The 22,398-nt window shown below is 36.5% G+C and overlaps 1 protein-coding gene across 2 annotated transcripts; it reads right to left on the bottom strand.

The window, feature by feature from the left end:
• Positions 1 to 7,115: 7,115 nt before the first annotated feature.
• On the bottom strand, positions 7,116 to 22,366 carry Sidpn (bHLH protein similar to Deadpan). Of its 2 annotated transcripts, XM_070311195.1 has the most exons (3): positions 22,065 to 22,366; positions 15,722 to 15,949; positions 7,116 to 9,736 (listed from the first exon to the last, which is right to left on the bottom strand). In XM_070311195.1, the coding sequence occupies exons 1-3, from the start codon at positions 22,227 to 22,229 to the stop codon at positions 8,720 to 8,722; spliced, it is 1,410 nt and encodes a 469-aa protein (XP_070167296.1). In that variant the 5' UTR covers positions 22,230 to 22,366; the 3' UTR covers positions 7,116 to 8,719. The 2 variants fall into 2 exon arrangements, with proteins under 2 accessions (XP_070167296.1, XP_070167297.1); XM_070311196.1 differs by lacking the exon at positions 15,722 to 15,949.
• Positions 22,367 to 22,398: the final 32 nt, after the last annotated feature.

Below are 22,398 nucleotides of genomic sequence, written 5' to 3'. Positions count from 1 at the left end.
CTTTCATCTATCTTTTAACTCACTGCCGAAATAGAGTTTGTCCGAGTTGATTTAAGAGTAAGTCCTTGATATATAAAAATACAATTAAAATTAAATTAAAAGTATAAGTCGATATTAAAAAGTATCTATTTATGTCAATTTAAATAAAAAAACATTATATTATGAAGTAACACATTTTGTCTTTCATTCTTGATTATTTTTGTTATTAAAACTTCACAAATAAGGATACCTTAAAAATTAATAATTTCAAATATAATTCTCATTGTAAATTCATTTATAAATTCACGTATTTATGTATTTAAAACACATTATTTCTTTTTAGCTATATTTGTATTATATATTCTACGCATTGCTTGTGTGTGTGTATGTTATCATGTTTCATGGAAGACGAAAAGAGAGCATCTGTTTAAAATTGATCAGCGCAATAGTAATTGTTACGCCAAAAATTCGTACCACATTTGGATCTCATATATTGAAATCATTGTTAAAATCAAAATTGAATTAAAACCAATTCGCAATGTACATTAAATAAGACTAAAAGCAGAATGGGTTAGAGTGAGAGCGCTGTAATCAATGTACAAACAAAAGTACCAAAATATATTTAGATCAGTATTACATATGTAATCAAATGAATAAATTAAGACTTCTTCCATGGATATATACGTAGATCAATTTCGTTCGAATAAATAATAGCATCAATAGATGCTAAAAATTTGTGTGTGTATGTGCGTGATGGATGTGTGTGTGTGTGTGTGTGTGTGTGTGTGTGTGTGTGTGGATGTAGTGATGGTGTGGGGAAGTTGAGCGGTCACCAAAAGAGGGCACAACTGATGCTTCGCTCGCAATATCTGAATTTCAAAGAGAAACATATTTCGAGGATATTGAAAATCCTTGGGAAGGAGCAAAGTTGCAGGAACAGTCGTGAAAAGTGCGGCGATTCGAAAAGGCGAATGCTATATAAAGAACGTGGCGATTCAACCAGCGAAATCAAAAAAGGAGAATTTCTCTAGCGTAAGCGCAGAAAATCTTTGACAACGCCTCAAAGAACGCTCTCTCTTAATCGCAAAAGTTTATAATAATCTCACGTATAATCCGATATAGCTGCTAGATATAAATTCTGGCATGCTTTACGCAAAATATTATATTTTTCATCAACGCATGATTAAACTGCCTCGAAATATAATTACTTTGCAATTAATAAACTACTGTAAGGTCAATTACATATATATCACAGATAATATTAAAAATTATAAAATATGTTATCAAAGTTGTGTATCATATATACGCACGCATACACATACACATATTATTTTTTTTTAACCAAATTTGATATAATAATAAAATATGTTTCATATATATACATATATATGAAACTTTTATTTTAGGCAGAAAATATTTGTATGTTCAATATATATATATAACATATATTAATTTTACAAAAATAAAATTCTGATAAGCTTCATGAAATGTCTTTGATTTCATTCTAAGAAAGTTCAAAACTTAATATTAATTTTTCGATATATTGCAGTCATCTTCAGATCAACAATGAACTCCGACCGATGAACATCGTCACCAAAGACATTCCCGAACACGATCAATACTCGATATACTGCCGACCAGTGCGGAAAAAAGAGGAATAAGCCTGCGAGAGACAAGGATCTCGAGGATGAAATCTCGTCATTGACGATGGTGGTGGCGACGACGGATCGACAGTAATTGGAGTCTGCCATCGGCCGCGAACTTTGAACTTTCGAAAAATAGTTACACGACCGCGGAGAATCGATAACGTGACGAGCGGCGAGATATCTAGATGAAGTTCAGCGCATTTAATCGCAACGTTTCCACATCGACCGCGACCACGTCGGATCCATTAGCGAAATGATTGCTGAAAGATAAATTTTGTGAATCAATCATTCTTGCAGTGTGTCAATTTTTAAAATAGTCGCAGATGCTCTTGTCATTTGTTGACCTTAAGCGAGTTGGGGAGATGAAAAGCACCTACACGGATATCATGAATCTTGTTATATATACACAGTGCATTCAAAAAATTCGATAAAATTGAGAAATTAAATACATGATAAATCTGTGTATTAAGGATCTGTAGGTATGTAGGTGTCCGCATGCACCTCTTAAGAAAAAAATTTTCGGTCAATACTTGGATTCTAAAGAAACAATGCAATTAATAGGCGCGAATGATTAGATCACAAGGAAAACCTATCTTTCATTATGATATCTATCTATTCATTAACATTTCTTAGCTCTATTGCATTACACTTGCCACATATTGCTTTGCATACATAATAATCTAACGATTTAGAAATGGATTTTGCAGTTTCCAATTTTTGAGATTGTCCATCGAACAAATGAGGGCTCTATCTATTCAATAGCAGTCAGTCCTCAAATCTTTTCAAGAATTGGAAAATTTTCGAATTAGTTATATATATATAACTAATTCGAAAGTTTTATATATATATATATATATATATATATATATATATATATGTATATATTATGTGATTAATTTTCTTTTATATTCACAAAATATAATATATAGCAGTAATAATAGCATAAACATATTTAATTCTTTATTCAATATATGTGTATACTAGATTTAATATTAATATATTCTTATATTTGTTATTTATAATAAAAACAATAAAATGTAATTTATAGAAGAATATTTTGTGATATGATATTGGACTGTGAAGCTACAATATAAAAGAGGCATCCTCGTGTTTCATGGTACAACGGATATTTCTTCTCTTTAGGCGTGCATCCCGTTATTACAGTGGCTCCAATTGACACACAAAGAACAGGAAGGTCGAAATCGTGAGAGAGCGTGAAAAGGTGAACGCGTGGCTGAGAATAATTAGCATCCCATGAGATCAAGCGCGTTGAGTGAGATCAACGAGGCAGGAATTCACACCGCGGATGCGGATCCCGACTTGTAATAAGGAGCGGCACGGCCGATCGCGCTCCTTAATTACCGTTGCGTCCAGAAATGTGCCGTGAAGGCCCGACGGGCCATCCTAATACTCCGGTTATTACGCGGTTTAGATTGTACTTTGATCCTGCGCCGCGTTTACGACGTAGCCCGCGGTGATTTATCGGCGCGAGTAAAATGAGAGAGAAGAAATTGTAGACTCCACTTGAGAAGAAAAGATCTCTCACAATTAGAAATTTCAACGCCACTCACTAAAAAATTATCAATTCTGTCGTGATCGGATCTTTATGTATCTGACTAAAGTAGAAAAAGCTATAGTTTTTTTCAAAACCATATATGGTATGTGTGTGTACAAGTTATAAAATTTATGTTTTCAAAAAGTTATGAATATATATGTGTGCGTGCGTGCGTGCGGCGCGCGTGTATGATGTTGTTTATTTTATCCCATTTAAACGTTCAACGATGTGCGATATTCTCTAACATTTAGTAGATGTCGGTACACATCGGTGAAAGACCGTATCCTCCATTAAACTTACTGTACAATATTAAGGATACTCCGTCCACGCAGGACGTCTCCGAACCGAGCCAATTTCCTTTCGTCGTCCGCGGCGCGAGGAACTCACCCACCGGACGACCGTGCTCTCGACGACGCGACGATGGAAATAGCATCGAGCTACGGAAGGCTACAGGATCGAATTAATTAAGACCCCTACGCGGCCGCCGTGACGGTATTCGTGGAGAGATCCCTAAAGTTAAATGCGTAAAAGGTTGGTGTACGGGAAGTTTATGAAAAAAATAAGATCTTCGAAACGAATATGGATCACGGTTTAACATTGATTTGTGATTATTATATCCAGATTAAATGTTTATTCTAATTTTAATATATATAATTTAAATATTCATAATATATTGAAATAAATATTGTAATACCATTTTATATTAATCACGTGTATGAATTTATTATTATTATACTTTTTTACACGTGAACAATATTTATTATACTTATTATTCTTACATTTATTTATATGTCAAAAGTTATTTAGAGAATTATACAGCGCGTTCTAAATTAATAAGTATATTAAGTAATTTATATAATAAATATATTTGAAATTATAATTATAATATTACAATATATACAGGTTGTATCTGAAATGATGTACTAAACTTTAGGAGCATATTCTAGAGATCAAAATAAGACTTTTTTTCCTATGAACATGGGTCCGCAAATGAACCCTCCTCCGAGCTAGAGGCCCCTAAAGTTTGGGGAAAAAATTAAAAATTGGCTGTATTTCAGAAAAAAATGGCAGAAGGTTGAAATTTGATATAGCTTAGTAAATTATGAAGTAAAGTAAGCCAGCGTTGCGAAATGTTTGGTCAATTTCACACATTTTCGACTTTTAGCTCGGACGGGGGTTCATTTGCGGATCCATGTTCATAAGAAAAAAAGTCTTATTTTGACCGCTAGAATACGCTCCTAAAGTTTAGTGCATCATTTCAGATATACCCTATATGATGTTTATATACGATAATCTTTTATACATCTTCTCTTACGATGGACTTTAGTCAAATAATTACGATCATTTTTGCTTTTCAGCAAAATATCGCTAATTTGATTTTTTGTGAATAATAATAAATAATAATTTTTTAAGATCAACGCGCACGCGCATGAGAAATAATCCAGACAATTAATATTCGTATAATGTGTTACACGAGCATGAAAAATAGGAGTCGCGATCTCTTTTTAACCCTTCCCTTTCTACTCCCTCTCCGATCGATCGCGAGTTGCTTTACAGTTCTGTTTAACCACCTGTTACGCTAAAAGAGAGAAACAGAGACTCTCGCCAAACTTTCGCGCTTTTTTTTTCGTAAAACGCACGAGCGTCATCCACATTCTCGTTTACCCCTTCTCTCGCTTTTTCCGTCAGCATCGCCTTTACGATCCCGCATCGATATTCTGCATTTCCCTGCATTTCCGATAGCATGTGCACATTTGTCCTCCTAAAAAACTGTATTTGATATTTCGCGTTCTCAAAGATGGAAATGCGTTTTATTTTTCTCTAAAAAAAGAACGCGCAATGAAAATGCGATATTTAAATATAAAACACTATAAATATAATGTCACAAATAAAACAGATATATTTGTTAAAAAAATTAGAATTTTTATTAAAACTTCGGTAAACCTTTCGAAAAAGTTACATAGGAGGTAATGTACACAAACAAAAAATATCAATGTATGACAGCTATATATATGAAATAGAAAAACTGAAATTGATTCCAGCTGCTTAAGGTTGAAAAAATTGTAACTTAGGGTTGAAAAAAGTTTATATAACCTGTGCGCGTATACCGCACAAATTTCACGTGCGAATCTCTCGCCGCGGGTTAGAAATATTAATAATGCAGAGTATTGCCGTGCCCCTTCTTGCGGAGAAGAAAAAGTGCCGCGGCGCTATATATATATTGACGTCATACAAAAAATGTTTCAGATTTAGAGATATTTTGAGAGAGAAAAAAGTTGATAATCTTGATATATATATAATGAAGATTGATTCCATATATATATGACATGAAAATGATTAAAAATACTTATCCCAACAAATTTTACTTTTTTCCCTTCATAATTATCAATTTTGTAATTTCTTTTTAATGTCGCAGCAGTTCTGTGCGATTTCCTTGTTAATCATGTACTACCATTTATCGACTCTCATTTCAATAATACTTATTGATAAGTTTATTATGTGTCTGAGTGAGACATTTTCTCTGCCAAGGCATATTACACCATTTTATCCTACAGCTGTTAATTGAAAATTCACATTTTTTCTTAAAAACGTCTATGCATTTTTTTTTACACCAATTGGTTCTTTATTTTCATTATTTTATGCTTAAAAGTATTGCGGTAAAATAAACGAAAAAAAAATATTTTAAGAGATATTTCATAGTTTATGTAAAATTATATCATAAATTAAAGTATAAAATATTTCGTTAATTACTCAACTTTTTGAAAAATGATTTGTTACAAAACAAGAGATTATTAACTTTTCTCTCTCTCTCTCTCTCTCTCTCAAAATTCTATAAATTTTGAAACACTTTTTGTACAACGTCAAGTTTTGAAAGGAATTCCTTGTAACATTTTATATGAAATATCCTGTATACTACTTACCTGAAATGTTCATTAACTATTATCCACATACATGTTCACTTTTATAATATTAAAATTTATTTGAATGATATCAAAATTGATTTTTGAGGAAAAAGAGGACAAAAACAATCCTTTATTTTGCTGCTCAATAAAGAGGCAAAGTTCTTACATGTATTTTAGAGAAAGATGGAACTCGCAAATCTCTTGGAGAGAATCATCGATGTTGATCCTCGTTTTTAATTAGCAGGCAGAGTAAATAAAACACAGCCTGGTGTACAGTTCAATATATATATCTATATTGACTGCTCGTCTAAGTACATTGAATAAGGAATTCGAATTCCAGGATATTTAGCAATTACAGACGTAAATTAGGTGGTGATTCTTCGCTACGTTGAACCGCGATCATTAATCGCGCCTTCACATACATACTTATTTCTTTCTTTCTCTCGCCATATACACCTAGATAACATCAAAATAAATCTATATTTCGCAAATAGAGCAATAATTATCGAGAGGCTATGTACACGAATGACGGACTAAGATGCATGCACTCTTTCTCTTGCACGCTTACTGCCCTTTCTTTCATTTTCTTCCCTGAATCGTAAATTAATTATTTTGTCATTTACATACATACAATTATTTTGTAATGCGCAACTACGTCAAAATTATTTTCTTTGTCGTTCGCATAACGGCGCAGTCACGGGATCAATCGCCTCCGTTGAGGGAAACTGAGGCCGCTCCCTCATTATTTTCTTGCGAGGAAAATTGCAGAAATTTTCGTTAGGCATCTATATATCTTACAATTCTGTCTCGCACATATATGTTGCTTTGGCATTTTTCTCCATACAGCACAGAATACAACAACATTATAGCAACATTGAAATGTTGTTGCATTATTATGTGCTGTATGAGTTCAGATTCGCATCTAGCTGCGAGTCATTTCCGTTCTAGCTTCTTTCGTGTCAATTTTTCGACAGAGAAGTAAAAAGTAATCCGAATTAATTATAAAAAAAAAAAAAAAAAAAAAAAAAAAAAAAAAAAAAAAAAAAAATACGTAAATACAAATTGAAATAAAATGAATAACGAATTTCCGTATTTAGCTAAAACTCTATTTAAAATTTGGAAAGCTCTATTTAATGAAACTAGAATAGTCGAACGGAAATTAATACGTTTTCGTCTTATCTTTCTGAATGCTTTTCTATGTAGCCTTTAAAAAGAGATATACAGTGTATTTTATTTTTTAAGTTGTTCTGTGTTATGACTCTCGTTGCTGTCGTCACTCAGATGACGTCATCGTCGTCGTGAAAATCTCGCAATACAAAACGGACGCGTCGAACGCATTATTCGAACGGCATTGCAGCGATTTTAGCGGTTGCGGCACTTTTAAGCATGATGCAAATTAAAGGCTTCATTAACGCTGTCGCAAGAAACGACGCGCATACCATTGACGTCACGTACGCGAGAGCGCGACGTTATTAAGCGAGAATGCGCATACGCCTTTTCCGTGTACTCGTTTCTACATGAACAAGTAGTGACGATGAAAAAAAGTTAGTCGCAATGTTTTTCCGCCTCGAAAACGAAACTACAGATTGATGGAATAATGTGTGTGTGTGTGTGTGTGTGTGTGTGTGTGTGTGTGTGTGTGTGTGTGTATTATGTGGTGGAGAAAACATCCACACATATTCTCTCTCTCTCTCGATATATATAAATTCATAAATACCTTGCAAAGGTACGTGAAAAGATAAATATTCCTAAAGTAACCATCTATTTTGACGAAATTATAGATTTCTTAAAATTTGTCATACAGGTATAACGATACATCCATTGTTATATAAAATCATGGATTTATAAAAATTCAATTGCTTGTGTGTGTTCCATGAAATAGTTGATCATTTTTAAATCTAAAGAGACATTGTGTATATATATAGCGTGTGTGTATGTGTGTGTGTGTGTACACAATATATATTCATATATTAAAAAGATGTTTTCTATAATTCTTATTATTATTTCGTCAAATAAATAGTCATTTTAAAAACACCCTGTATATAATTTTTATTTCTGCCAATTAGCATTCAACTTCTCCATATTTCGTTATATTTTTAACGTATTAATTTCCTGTATTCATGAAAATATTTCATGACGATTGCATAATTTCGGCGGATTGCATTACCGTAAAATTGTGTCATTACTAATTTCAGTCAATAACATACAGAAATACTCGCGATAATAATTTCTACTTTCGTTTAAGAATAATATTATATCTTAATCGAAGGAGCTCTTTCTCGCAATATACACACATTTTCGTCTAGAGTTCTATTCTTGAATTCAAAATGAATATTTGTATTATTTATGTGTTTGTGTGTGTGTGTTCGTAGTAAATAAAATATCTAAGCTATTCAATTTGCGGCAATTCTATTCCTGTAATTTTTTACGCCAGAGAGAGAGAGAGAGAGAGAGAGAGAACACACACACACACACACACACACACACACACACACACGATCTTACCCTAACCAAGGAAGATTTCCGCAATAGACGACGCAGTCGCGCACCGCTACGACTTCCGGTTTCGCGCGTATTCTGTCCCACAAGATATATTTCTATTTACAAAGACAGAGGGCTGTTATATGGGCAGCCCTTTACCATGGCCTCCACATGCCTTCTTCATCCTTGACGGGTTGCTGACCGACGGGCGACGGGGACGGTATGTCAACGGCGACCTCATTGTCCGCGTGATTAGGTCTGTCCTCGTGAACGATGGGACCGCCGGCAGGTTCGGTTGGCAAACGGGTCGAAACCGGCTGTTGCCGTACATGATGATGGTGATCGACGATGCCCGAGTGCGCGGACGAGCTTCTCGAGCTGGCAATCTTCATTTTCTTTGACGTGGTGGTGAAGTCGAGCGGCTGCTCCGGCTGTTCCATCCTTGGGCTCTTACTGGGTTTGAGACCGCCAGTGGGATCCTGCCACTCTTGGCCGATGTCATCGTGCGGTCGTTTCGCCAATTTGTCGGTGGCCTTGAGCAACGACATGTTGGTCGCTGCCCAGATCGCCGTGGGTGGATTCGGCCCAATGCTGATACCGTTCGCCGCGGCTGCCGCCGCCAGTTGTACGTAGTGGCTTGGCAACAAGAAGACCACTTGACCATCCGGCAATCGGGAAGGTATAACCTGTACCACGGAGAGCATGTTGTTGGGATTCTGCTGTGACGTAGAGGCCTGATCGACCGGTATACCAGAGGGATGATGCGGATGGTGCGGGTCCAATGTCGCCGGATTCACCTGACTGAAAGCGGATGTCGGTCGACTGCTATTGTTGTTTTCATCGCCGGCGGTGGTGCTGCTGTCGGGTCGAGTAGCCTCGACCATATCCGGAATTTCGGACTTGATCAGACTGGCCGGCGTGAGCGCGGCACCGCTGCAGTGCGGTCCGACCGGCACATGATGATCCATTGGGCTCGGACTCGTCGCTCCCACCACACGGTCTGTCACGCTACCCGGACTACTACCCAGACCACTATCGGGTCGTGATCCCAGATCCAGGTCCAGCTCCGACACGCAGCTGTCCAAGTGGCGCAGCAGCCGCTGCTTCACGGCCGGATCCATCGGCGTCGTGTTACCCGTAATGATGTCCGGCGCATCGAGATAGCGGCTCACCTGAAAAAATGACAAACCAGCGATGTAAACATTGGCTTTTGGCGCGCAAATATAGGATGTCTTGCAACTGATGATACAATCGAAAAGATATTGATTTTATGTAAAAATGTGGAATAAATGTTTTCTCGTACAAAATTTTGTTTTCGACAAAATTGGTTTGAAAAATTGATAACACGCTACGGTTTTTTTCGGTTTACATAATCTCAAATTTATTTCAACAGTGATTATTAAAATATGATTCCCTCTCTTCTTCAGTGTAAACTTAAATTATTTTAAATTGTTTTACTAAAAAAATGGAATATTGTATTTTTATATTTATATATAAACGATCGTTGTCAAGATAAAAATAGAACACAATATTATTATAAATAATTCAAGATTAAAAATGAGCTCTCTCTATATTACAATATTAATTCTTCAAATTTTAAGATTAATTTTCTCGGAAACAAAATTTTATTTTACATTTTCGACTAAATAAAATTATTATTTCAGTTATACCACTAATTTTTATAGAATATGTTGTATAATAAATCTCGTAAATAAATATGTACAAATCTCGTAAATAAATAGTCAGGTGCGCAAAAAGAAAAAAAAGGGGAGAAAAAGAGGCAAAAGTGAATAAATCATTTAACACGTACTTAACACGTATCTATATAGATATATGTCTTGAAAATTTTGTGTAGAAAGAAATATTAGCAGTGACATGCATCAAAGACTTGCATTGTTTCGAAGAATTTAACTTCTCATAATAGTCAAACGCACACAATGCTTGTACAATATATACATATAAAAAATTATAATTCCGTAAAGATAGAAATAATTTTCGCAAACGTGTGTAGCGCCAGCAATGTAAATACACAATATATCCGAATCATAACGCCGGAAAAATATGTATATTGCGTTGCGATAGAAATTCCGCTGTCGCGACCGCGGGTTGCGGTATGTCAGTTATTATCGACCGCTAGGTCGTAATTGAATATTTCGCTCTTTAATCCACGATTCGGTCGAATACATATATAACAGCACCGCATGATTATTTGTTACCCGATATATACACACTCTCTCTCTCTCTCTCTCTCTCTGGCTGCGACCGGTGGCCCATAATTTATTTCGTGCCGGCGATAACGACCTGTGCGATAAAATGCTCTTTAAACTCGTTTTGGTCGGGTGGCGTTCCGACGACGCAACTGCTAACTTTTACGCGGCCGCATGTTATCGCCGCGAATCGCTAATTAACCCGCACTTAGAATGCTTTGCTGATTAACGTTCAATCTGCGCAGATTTTATAATAATGCTTTATGTGGTTTTGGTATTCGGAGATAATTAAACAAATTATATGTACACACACACGCGCGCAGAGGGTAGTTCACATAACTCTTAACAGCTCGATATCTCGGGAACTATTCCATCGAATTTAAAGATTTAGATCTTGAATTATATAGGTCTGATGGGTTTGATGGACCTTCAAACATGAATGAAAACTGATTTTCAAACACCGGTTGCGTGGGTGGGGCGGGGGTTAACTTAAAAATGTTTAATGGAAACCCCTATACAAAATTATTATTATTTTTTATCAGATGTTTTTATGAAAAAATATGACGGCTTCAAGTTCCGACTTATAGCTACTTAAAACGCTCGGGAATAACTACACGAAATAAAAAAACACTCTATACTTTGACTTATTTAATTTATTAAAAATGTCCATCGTGTATTAATAAATATTTATTTATTCGCATCAATTCGCGACGCTTGCGCTTCAATGATTCCTAAAGTGCTATCAAATGTTAGCGATACTTTGTTGATTTGAAGCAATTATTATATACTTATCTATACAAATTATTATATACTTAATAATGTAAACAAAAAGAAAAAAAAATGACAAATTTTAAAAAATCAGTGAAGCGCGCGATTGCTGCGACAGGATAGTGATCGGAAGAAGGCCGAATTACGAGTGGAAGCGGCGGCAGCGATTCAAGCGGATGCGGCGCGATTGATCTCTAATCGCGTAGAGTATCGCATGCTATAATTCACACGTCGGTGTATCGAGCGCGCGCATCGCTAGCTGGTGAAATTATCGCCACCGCTACTGGTGGACAATAATTTTGCGGGCAACTCCAAGAGCGTACGAGAGAGAGTAAAGCAATACGCCGCGATACGAAACGCTTGAAAGGATATAGTATAGGAGGCGACTTGGACGCCATTGAAAGGATAGATATCGGATAGATTCATGTGCGTGAGAGTGAATCACGTGTGTATGGGGATTAGGAGAAACGGAATTTGTATTTTCTATATAATCACATATTTAAATACATCGTTGAAAAATAAAAAAAGAACAGATTATAAATTATTCCAAGTATCAAGAAAACAAGTATTGTACGTGTACACACACACATACATATATATATATAATAAAATATATATTAATATAATAAATTAAATATACATTAATATAATTAAACGTATATATAAAATTCCGTTATGAAGTAAGATTTGTTTTAAAATAACAGTGATTTGCAGTTTATCGTCAGACTTTTCTTCAGAACCTATTAATTTTTACATCCGTAATATTTTCGAAGCGATCATTGCCATTTTCTGACATTGAGTGAAAAAACGGAGGACGGTAGCTCTAGAACATACGGAGTATACTTAATATACATCACGTTCGCGGAGGCGCCAGGCTTTGAGAGAGTAAGGACACATATTTTCGGCGGAGGTGAACGAGATCACGGAAGGAGAGCGGGAACGAAACTGCAGGCATGCACGGCCTGCGGGACGTGTGTCGCCGCGGTCGACCGCCAGTTTTATAAGGCCGTAAAGTTTGTCCCGTGGGTACATTTCTTCCTTCCTTCCTTCCTTCCTTCCTGTCTGCCTTGCCCGCACACGCTGCGCCTCGTATATCACCCGTACCGTGATTTAACCCGCCCGGCAGCGCTCGTCTCGTCGTCCGAAATTTCTGGCACGCTTTCTACTACCGCTCTCCCCAACCCCCCTCCCCAAACAAAGAGTATTGCAAAATTTGATCCTCTCACAACACCCGAGACAAATTTTATATATACAATAAATTGCAAGTCTTACACACACACGCGCACACATATATGTCTCTTGAAATTTTATGTAAAAAGTTACAATTACTTATATCCAAAAAATGACCAACGAAATAAATATATTCTAAAAATAAATATTATTTATTTTCATTATTTCGCAAAGCAATATGTAAAAAGTGAATATTAAATGTTAAATATTGTTTTTTAATTTGAATCCATTTCCCATATAAGAGTATTTAATTTGTAGATTTCAAAATTCTTTAACACAAATCAGACTTCTCTAATCACCTATTCACTATCCTAAACAAGAGTTTTGCAGTTTTTTTTTTTTTTTTTTTTTTTTTTTTTTTTTTTTCCCCTATAAGCTTACCAAATATTTCAATGTTGTTCTGTTATACTATGTATTTTGCATATATTTTGTTTTTTCTCGAATACATACACATACATATTCAAGAATTCTTTTTCACATTAAGATTATAGAACATTAGAAAGATTATTAAACATTAGAATAAATTAAAATTTTTAATAAAGAAATTAAAAAGGCGAGAAATACAATATATATATTTCTTCATGTTAATTCAGTTAATTTGATGCGAGAACTCATTTTTATGCATTCATAAGAAACGAAAAAATGTTTCGATAAAATTAAGGAAGCACGATAAAAAATAGGCATAATTTTTGACATATTATAATCCTTTGAGTTTCACACATATTTAACGATATAGATTCTTCACCAACATACTTCAAAAATTTCGATTTTATTTCGGCGGACATTATTTTAATGTTACTGCAATCTTGCAAGATATTGTAAAATCCGCAATTGCATGTTTGGAAAAGTTTTTGGAACTGTTGCTCTACTCTCGTTATCTCCATATATTTCATGAAATTCATTTCAATAATATCTTAATCAAACGTCTTTTAGGCTGGACGCAGTATTCTTATCATATTTGATATATGATTGAAGATATATCTGTTCGCACCACCGTAAGGCCCATATCGAATTATAAACCGTGAGAATTTAATGATTACACCCGTATATGCATTTGGAAGACCTTGGCCTCGACGGTTGCTCAGTTACGCATAGTAAGGGGAAGGGTCAAAACTTTTCAGTTAGCCCTCGTATATATATGCACATGCACATACACATATATGTAATAAAATAATATTAAGCGCATTGAAATAAATAAAATGTATGTATTAATAATTAATAGCTTTCTCAAATTTTAATACAAGATTGCAAAATATCAAATATTTGCTGAATAATTTATCTCTAATAAATGTGTATCGTAATTTGAGAATTCTCTAACAACAATCAACTCTAATATATTATTCTATATATTTATACAATAATAGAAATAAAATAATTTTTTTCCATTATATATGTTATTTCTTTATTTTTCTACGATGCGTACATACACTTATTTCTGTCACGACACGAAATCGAACCGCGAGCTTTGCGGCCACATCTTTCAAGCGGCGGTATTGTAGAGCGTCGGGAAATCAAGCGACTTTATCGGTGAATGTTCCGATAAGGCGCCAAAGGTGTAGCGTGCGCGCGCGATCGTGCTTTATGCCGTGACAAGCGCGCTTTGTCGAAGCGAGCGAGCCGACAATCGTCGACGCGAGTTTCGCGGCACGCCGCGTCGATGAAGATATATGTATGACGGGAAATGCCTGGCGCCACGGCCGGCGTATCGCGTCGCGTATCGTCGACGAGGACATGCGAGTGCTCGGGGGAAAAAAAATTCCTTGTAAGTAGCGAAACTGTCTGGAAACAGCAAGAATACCCGTGAATTGAATTGTCGCGGTGGTGTAACTACATAATTAAATGTACAAAAGATATATTTGAATGTAAAAACATAAAGTGTTAACTATATGAATAGAAGAATAGCTAACAATCTTCTAATGAATTAATAAATTAGTTTTTTTTTTATAAATATATAAAACAATAGCTCTTTTTAAAAAATTGTATACACTTTCTCTTTAGCTACATTACATTTTATAATATCCTTATACAATTAAAATTTTATTATTAATTAGAGCATTTTCTTGATTTTTGTTTGTCTCACATTCAATATATATCGTTTACTATACATGCAGAAAGATCAATTGCATTTTTGCCAAAATTCTGATCACTCCGTGCTAAATCTTTTACGCGCAGAAGCAAAAACTAACATGTCTTTTCTCCGATCGCGAGCGCGATCAGATCTGACCTCGAGCTTATCCGGCAAATTCAGCGTGACGGCGTTTACAGGGTGTCCGCATTCAACGAGTTTCCTCTCGCTTCGCGTCTGGACATCTCTTAACGACGATGCGGTGGGTGAGTTTCGCGAAGTCACCCGAGACTCTCCGACGACAACCCGATACGTTAGATATCTCTCGTCATCTGAAGGAAGAGGGATAAAGGGAAGGAGGACAGAGGTGAGGTGGTTTCGGTAGATCCTTCCTCCACCGGATAGAACGCATCTCTTTTCTCCATCCCTCTTTTCACCGTGTAACGCGAACCAGTTTCGCCGAGTTCTCCGATTACACGCTCCCCGGACGCGCTGGAATTCCACTTTTTTTCCACCACTTTCTTTCTCCCCTCTTCACTCGTTCTTTTTTTTTCGTGGCACTTTACTAGCGAAACGTATCGAATATAATGATGAAAACGCAAAAGTGGCATATTTTTTCCGTATCCGAATCATCTTATTGTACAATAGTTCTCACCTTGTTCTCGAAGATATTGATCGCCATTTTCGAGAATTTTTGAAAAACGGTTAGCTCTCCACACATTACGAAAATTATGTTTTTAAAGTAACATTTTAACGATTGTTTGCGCAATCTCCGTAAAAAATGTAGAATTTATACTTATTAAATATAAGTAATGTTTATATGATAAGGTCATCAAAAATACTAATTATAAAAAATACTGCATTTCTAAATGATGATGTGTTCTCACCTCTCTTGAACAGTCCTGATATCCTGCCTTGTACCTGGACAGGCCGGGCTGAGCAAGCGATCTCTGTCGCTGCAAATGCCTGACCGTAAGCTCCAAAATATCGGCTTTTTCGAGCTTGCTATGCTTGGTGTTCTCCAGGCGGGCGCTGTCGAGAATGAGCGCCTTCAGCGCCGCTAAGGATTGGTTAATCCTTGCTCGCCGTCGTTTTTCCATTAGTGGTTTGTTAGCCTGAAAGATGCGCAAACAAATCTTTTATACGCAAGTGTCAATAAGTCTCTCTCTTTTTCTATTTAAATATAACAGTTACATTCGCGTTCTGAAATACGCAATTGTTATTCCCCCAATTGATATATTTTAAAATAGAGAAATAGATTTCCCTTCCTCTTTGTCTAAATTAAATCCATGCCTAATCCAGATCATCTGATTCAAATTGAGAATAGATCGAGTTAGGCTTATATTTGGACAGAATCCCAAGTTGGACAAGACTAGCTTCTCGATTTTCCTTTATAATAGATATTTCCGTCCTTGCAGAATTCCTTTAGTATTTTTTTACTTTTTTTTTTTTATTCCACAGAAACTTTCGAGAATTACTGTAGCCAATGATATTTCACGTTTCGTCCGTCAAATTTAGAATATCAAAATTTTCCCAGTTATAGAGAGTACGCGATTTCTCTCGTAATACAGTTCATTGCGAACATCTCTACGTTCCGACAAATCCTTCATTTTTTCGTGGCTTTCGACTTGTTGACCAAATGCCGATGTCGTTTCACGATGACTCGGAGGCGGATGCAAGAGAGGGAACAATTGTGGAAGCTCCGACAGAGAGATGTGAGATAGTCGCAGACGAGCAAAGATAGAACCGGATATAATGGACTAGACTTTAAATGGATGGCATAGTCAGTACGCGAAGGCGTACACAACGGGTGTTCCAAAAGTGCACACAAAAAACAGATTTATTTTTGCAATGTCCCCATGTATCATAAGTTAATTTTGCTTAAAAAATGCATCAATTGACTGTTGAAGTATGGAATTCCCGGATATTCCAAATTTGTTGAAAGACCATATAGTCGAGTGAAAGAGAACTCGTCTATACTACAAATTAATTGAGTATCCATGAAATGAATATTTTCTTTCTGCGCTATTTACATTTACCATGTGATCACATGACTATGTTAAGTGGAGAAAACAAATAAAAGGCAAAAAACTGCGTGACAAATGAAATGGGCGGACAAATGCCCGTTTTGGAAATAAAAATGAGAGATAGTTGGTAACAGTATAACGCAAGAGTGAAAGAGAGAAATAGTGTTAACACATATGTGGAAAAAAAGAGATGAAAATAAATTTGCAAAGATTGAAATAAAAAGAAAAAAGAATTGCTGCGCCGAAAGAAAGAAGTGACACGTAACATCGCCAAAGAAAAACAGCGTACAAAATGGCGAAACCGAACTCCCCCCCCCACCCCCTACACAAATATACTTTGAATGGCGAAAGAGAGAACTTCTAAATATTCGCGATAGAACTAGAAAAAAATTGTCTGAAGAGAGACTGCAAAAACGAGGTAAAAGGCGAGACAGATTTGCAGAGTCGCATTCAAATAAGAAGAAGATGACAGATATCATAAAAGACGAAGATATCGGACTTGTAGATATACGTATAGCACGAAGCGACGAGAGAAGATAGAGTTATATAGATCTGAAAAACGAAAGAATGAGAAAGAAAAGAATGAAAGAGAGGAAAAAGGAGAGTGCAATAGATATAGAGTGCGGAAAGATGGGAACGATAGCGAACGAGATATAGAGTGACAAGGACGAACAAAGTCGACTTCAACTAGAGAGGGGGAGATCGCAACTACTGTGCGAGAGTGACGTAGATAGAAAATGTGAGAAGGATAACAAACAGCCGGGACGTATAGAGCAAGCCGGTGACCGCAGACATACGAGTGCGACGAAGATACGCTGAAGAGGAGAAGGACTGTTGGAGGGAAACGAGGTGAAGCTGGCACGGTGCGTTCACACGGGAGCGCCGCGACGGGTAAACAAACGAGCGCGCCGCGATTCTGTTCGTATGTGTGCGCGCACGTGTGTGTGTGCGCGCGCGCGTGTCCGCCGACCGTCGCGGCACACTTGCGTCCTTCTATTATTACAAGAGGCGCGTACGAGAGGAAGAGGGGGAGAAAGACGACGGGTAGAAGGGAGAAGATTAGATGTGCGTCTATCGGCGATGCGCGGGCTCTCGCGTGCGGGCCTCGTACGCGTGCTCTGCGAGAGAATTTCGTAATAGAGATGTTCAAATTTCGCTATGGCGAGAAAATTGCAGCGTTTTTACGATAGGTATCGAAAGATAAATCCATCCTACTCGAGATAACTTAAGATCGTCGTGACATTCTTTCACTCACACACTCACAGTATAATGTGAAAAATAGTCGTACGCGTAGGAAAAAAAGAAGACAGCGTTACAACGCTGTGACTTTGACGGTGTCGTCGATTAGCGCGTTACGCGCGATAAATCGCGTCTCGTCACTTGCCTTTTTTTTTTTTGCATCTTGGCACGTACGGCACGGCGTTATGAATCACCATCGTCGTGTAAACTTCACGAACAGCCGAAATTTTTAAGACCGTTGCTTTTTAACAGCAGGCTGACCTTACTCGGTCACGGTCACCTTTCTTGTATGTATATATTAGAGCTACAATCCGCAGAAACTTTAACTTCTTCAATTAAAATATACAGATTTATTAAATTATTTTTACGGCTGTCTAGGAAGCTTTATTATATATTTAAATGTCTAAATCTCTTCTTTTAAATGTCACATTTAAGAATTTGTACCAATCAGGAAAATGTCGGAAACTGACACTTACTCGTAATTAAAAAGTTAACTATTTTGTTTTATTATTTATTGTTATATTTTGTTTTTAATTATATTTTTATTTGCTAAAAGACAAAGAAGAATTCGATTTAATTATTGTTTTGATTTGATTAAAATTTGGAAAGATGACGTTGTATACACGTACCATAATATTCGCTCATCCCAATTGTCATCTGGCATGTGAATTGCCGAGAACGAGATATGCCTTCGTTTCGCTTATGATAAATCGAATAAAATGCGCGGGCAACGAGCGACAGGTAATTAAACCGGGCATAACGACGATCCGTTAAGAGCCGTCAATTACACCAACGACGACAGCAACGACCGTCACGTCCGTCGTATCTGCCCCTCCTATTTCTCCTTCATCTACCATTTCGAAATCCCACGAGATTTCTCCGCTCTCAATGCGTCCAGAAATTCCCTCATTTATCGCTTCGATCCCTCAGCGACGATAATCCGACATAGACGCGATAAGGATTACGAATTTCTTACTTGGCACTTGAAGAAGATAGAGAAAGGACGCTGATTAAGCGTGAGAAATTCGTACACATATTTTGCTCATTTACTAAACTCCAATTAATATTTTTAAATATAGTTCAATTGTACGATTTTAAACTGTTGGTAAAATTTTTTATATTTTTTTTATTCTATATTCTTATATTTTTAATATTTAGATCTTATAAATCTTTTGCGATTTTCGAGAGGTGGACCGTGTAATACATGTTTATCGAATTTATCGATTACTGTATACTCCTTTCTTTTGTGCTTCTCTTTTATTAACTTAAATTTCCGTGCTATTAAGGCAGGGCGATATTTCAGGTGGCGCGCATATTTCCCGCCGTAAATCCATTCCGCTAATAAAGACGAGTGCGCAAAGTTACCGCCCTTCGTCACAGCTAAGGAAACTTTCCTAATAGGAGACGCGTCGCGCGTCGCTCGAGCGAGTTATACTCTCATGCGACGCGGATCACCTTAAAAGGGCAGCACTTGATGCACGCGCGCACTGCCGGTCACGGACGCCTCCCGCCATACTCGCGATATATATTTTGCGAAATGAACAGTTCTTTTTTTGCACTCGCACGCTTCTCTTTCTCTCTGTCTCTGTCTTTACATTTAAATAAATAAATTTCATATGTACGTGTAAAAATTAAATTTTTTTTCTGCTATAACATTCTTATTATTTAATCCAATATAGCGCATGATGATGTTGTATCATTTCCTCTTATCAAGAGAGTACAGAAGTTTAAAAAATATAAAAATGTACAAAAATTAAGAAAGCGTAAGAGGAAGCCACATTTTCGTTTTCCGATCGGCGAATTAATTGGATAATCTGAATTACGATGCTGGTAACGCGCGTGTGAGAGCGAGCGTTCGGACGTTTCGTACGATAATCAGCCGTAAATGCGTTCAATTACCGCAAATTGACATTATAGAAGGCTCCGACGTACACATGTCGTTCGCGGTCTTGTAATTTGCTATGTGTCGCCGCATGACAAAGAGAAATAAGGAAATGCTTTCGTATATAATGTGTTTCATTATTAGCAATTCACTTGTCAATGATAGATTCGAGAAGATGATTGATTGTCAGCACTTTTTAAAATCATCTCGAAATATGGAAAAAATGCTAATTATTCGCAATATGCTACCGAATAAATGCAATAACAGAGTGTCTATTCAAACTTTCTAAAAAAAATCCCTATAAATTTCCTGATCTTCCAGGTTTTTTTGTTTAAAATTCCAGGTAAAGAGAATTTTTTCAGAGATTTTTTGGATGCGACTTTCTAAAATAAGTTTTTTTTTTTTATTGCATTCTCAATCAATGTCACTCAAGAATTGCTCTTTTTCGTACTTAATGTGTCAAAGATAAAGTCTTTCAGTTGCGTGCGACTATAAGTGGTCTCTTAGCATCTATATGTGCGTCTATTAGAATTACTTTTTATTCTGCTTTTCCGCGCGATTTTAACGGCAAGTCCACGTGGTGAGCGATATTTTTTTTATCCCTTTGAGCGGTTATATTTTTTTATGATCCGGAAACGAGCGAAGGTCGCAACTTCGAATTCCGGAATCTCGCGAATTCCGCCGCGTTGCGAGACTGACCCAATTCGCGACGATTAGAGAGAGAGAAAGAGGAAAGAAAGTACCGCGGGCGCAAGTAACGCCTAGCTCGTGACTCTTTTTTTATGCATTAAGTCGCCAACTTTTTCTAGAGCCACGTTAAGAGCCGCCATTCGTTACGATTATATGGGATGGCAAGATCTCAACGTTACCAGTATTTTTTATTACATTCACAATAATGTACAAAATGTGTGTATATGCAAATCTATAATTAACATCGTATATAAATAGTTGGTCTAGTATCCTGGAATAATGACTTTCAATTCGTATAGTATAGTATATGGTATTTAATATAAACATAAATTTTTAATATACTAATATTAATTTATATATATCTATAACAATATATACAAAATATACGAGAAAGAACATAGTATATTTACAAAGTACAAAATTAATGATTTAAACGAACTTTTAATTAATGTACTAAAATGATTACACGTTTCACACAAATGACTTCGTCACAAAAATATATTAAAATATATTTAACTCTGATTAATGAGCGAGTTTTCACATAGATATAGAATAATAAGTTGCAAACGAGGCACGTGTTTGGTATCGGGTTCGCGTCCGCGCCAGCGGTCTAAAGGTGGGTATATACTCAGCGAACGAACAGCGAGTGCGAACGTCTTGTGAAACGTCTTGAACGTTTTTCTCGCACGAATTGTCTTTGATGTACCGCCTGATGAGGGAATCGAGCCGAATGCGAATCGAACGTTCTGTTCGCATTCGCTTTGGCGTATATATCTGCTAAATGATAACAACGAACATTCGCATTCGCTGTTCGTTCGTCAAGTGTATACCCACCTTTACGATCGGAAATTAAGCGCGCAGGAGGATTGCAAAGTAGAATGAATCGCAATCTGTGGACTTGCGCGATCATGCGCCATAAGAGATGTAACGGATGAGATCGCATCCTCATACGACTAATCAAGTATTCTTAAAACTTGTCATGAAATTATTATCTCTATATTCGCGTGCTTATGTATATTATATATATATATATATATATATATATATATATATATATATATATATATAATATACATAAGCACGCGAATATAGAGATAATAATTTCATGACAAGTATATATATATATATATATATATATATATATATATATATATATATATATATATGTTTCTATTCTAAATTTCATTTTCAAATATTTTCGTATATTTTTGAGAAAGTTTATAATACATCGTTGATATTAAAACCCTCTACATAAGTTTCATAGTATATAAGCGCGTAAAATAATTCTTAATGATAAAAATCTATTTTTTAATCGCACAAGACACGCAACAATTTTTTCGAATCGAAAAATTGCTCGCGTTTGTTTCTAAAAATTATGCTATATTTACTCACTCTTCGTCCGTCCGAGTGTTTCGGGCTCGGGCTGAGACTGGGACTGGGGCTCGGGGCCGGGCTCGGACTCTGATGCACGGCCTGTTGATGCTGGTGATGCTGTCTGTGGTTGTTGCCGGCTGATTTCTTCTCCTGATGCCTCAGCGAGTGTAGACGCGCGGTCATTTTAACAGGCCGCGACGGCCTTCAGCTCTGATCGCAGCAGCACCCTACGTGATTGGCCGGATTGTGCGAAGGCTCTAAGCATTTCGCGGCGGCCTGCGACAGCGAGACCAGATTATCCACCAGTTTATTGTCTTCCCTCGCGAAGTACTCTGCGTTGATACCACTGCTT

Source organism: Polyergus mexicanus, unplaced genomic scaffold (assembly GCF_030449975.1).
Source record: "Polyergus mexicanus isolate NDT 795.1 unplaced genomic scaffold, iyPolMexi1.0 SCAF_19, whole genome shotgun sequence".
Classification (NCBI taxonomy): Eukaryota; Metazoa; Arthropoda; class Insecta; order Hymenoptera; family Formicidae; genus Polyergus; species Polyergus mexicanus.
Note: the sequence above shows the minus strand (reverse complement) of the source record. Positions and strands in the feature narration are given on the sequence as shown.

Excerpts from the sequence above, each read along its gene's own strand:
- Sidpn (XM_070311195.1), bottom strand. The coding sequence starts at position 22,229 with ATGACCGCGCGTCTACACTCGCTGAGGCATCAGGAGAAGAAATCAGCC. Across the intron at positions 15,950-22,064 it reads AACACTCGGACGGACGAAGA|GCTAACAAACCACTAATGGA; the intron begins GTGAGTAAATAT and ends CGCATCTTTCAG. Across the intron at positions 9,737-15,721 it reads ATCAGGACTGTTCAAGAGAG|GTGAGCCGCTATCTCGATGC; the intron begins GTGAGAACACAT and ends TCATTTTTTCAG.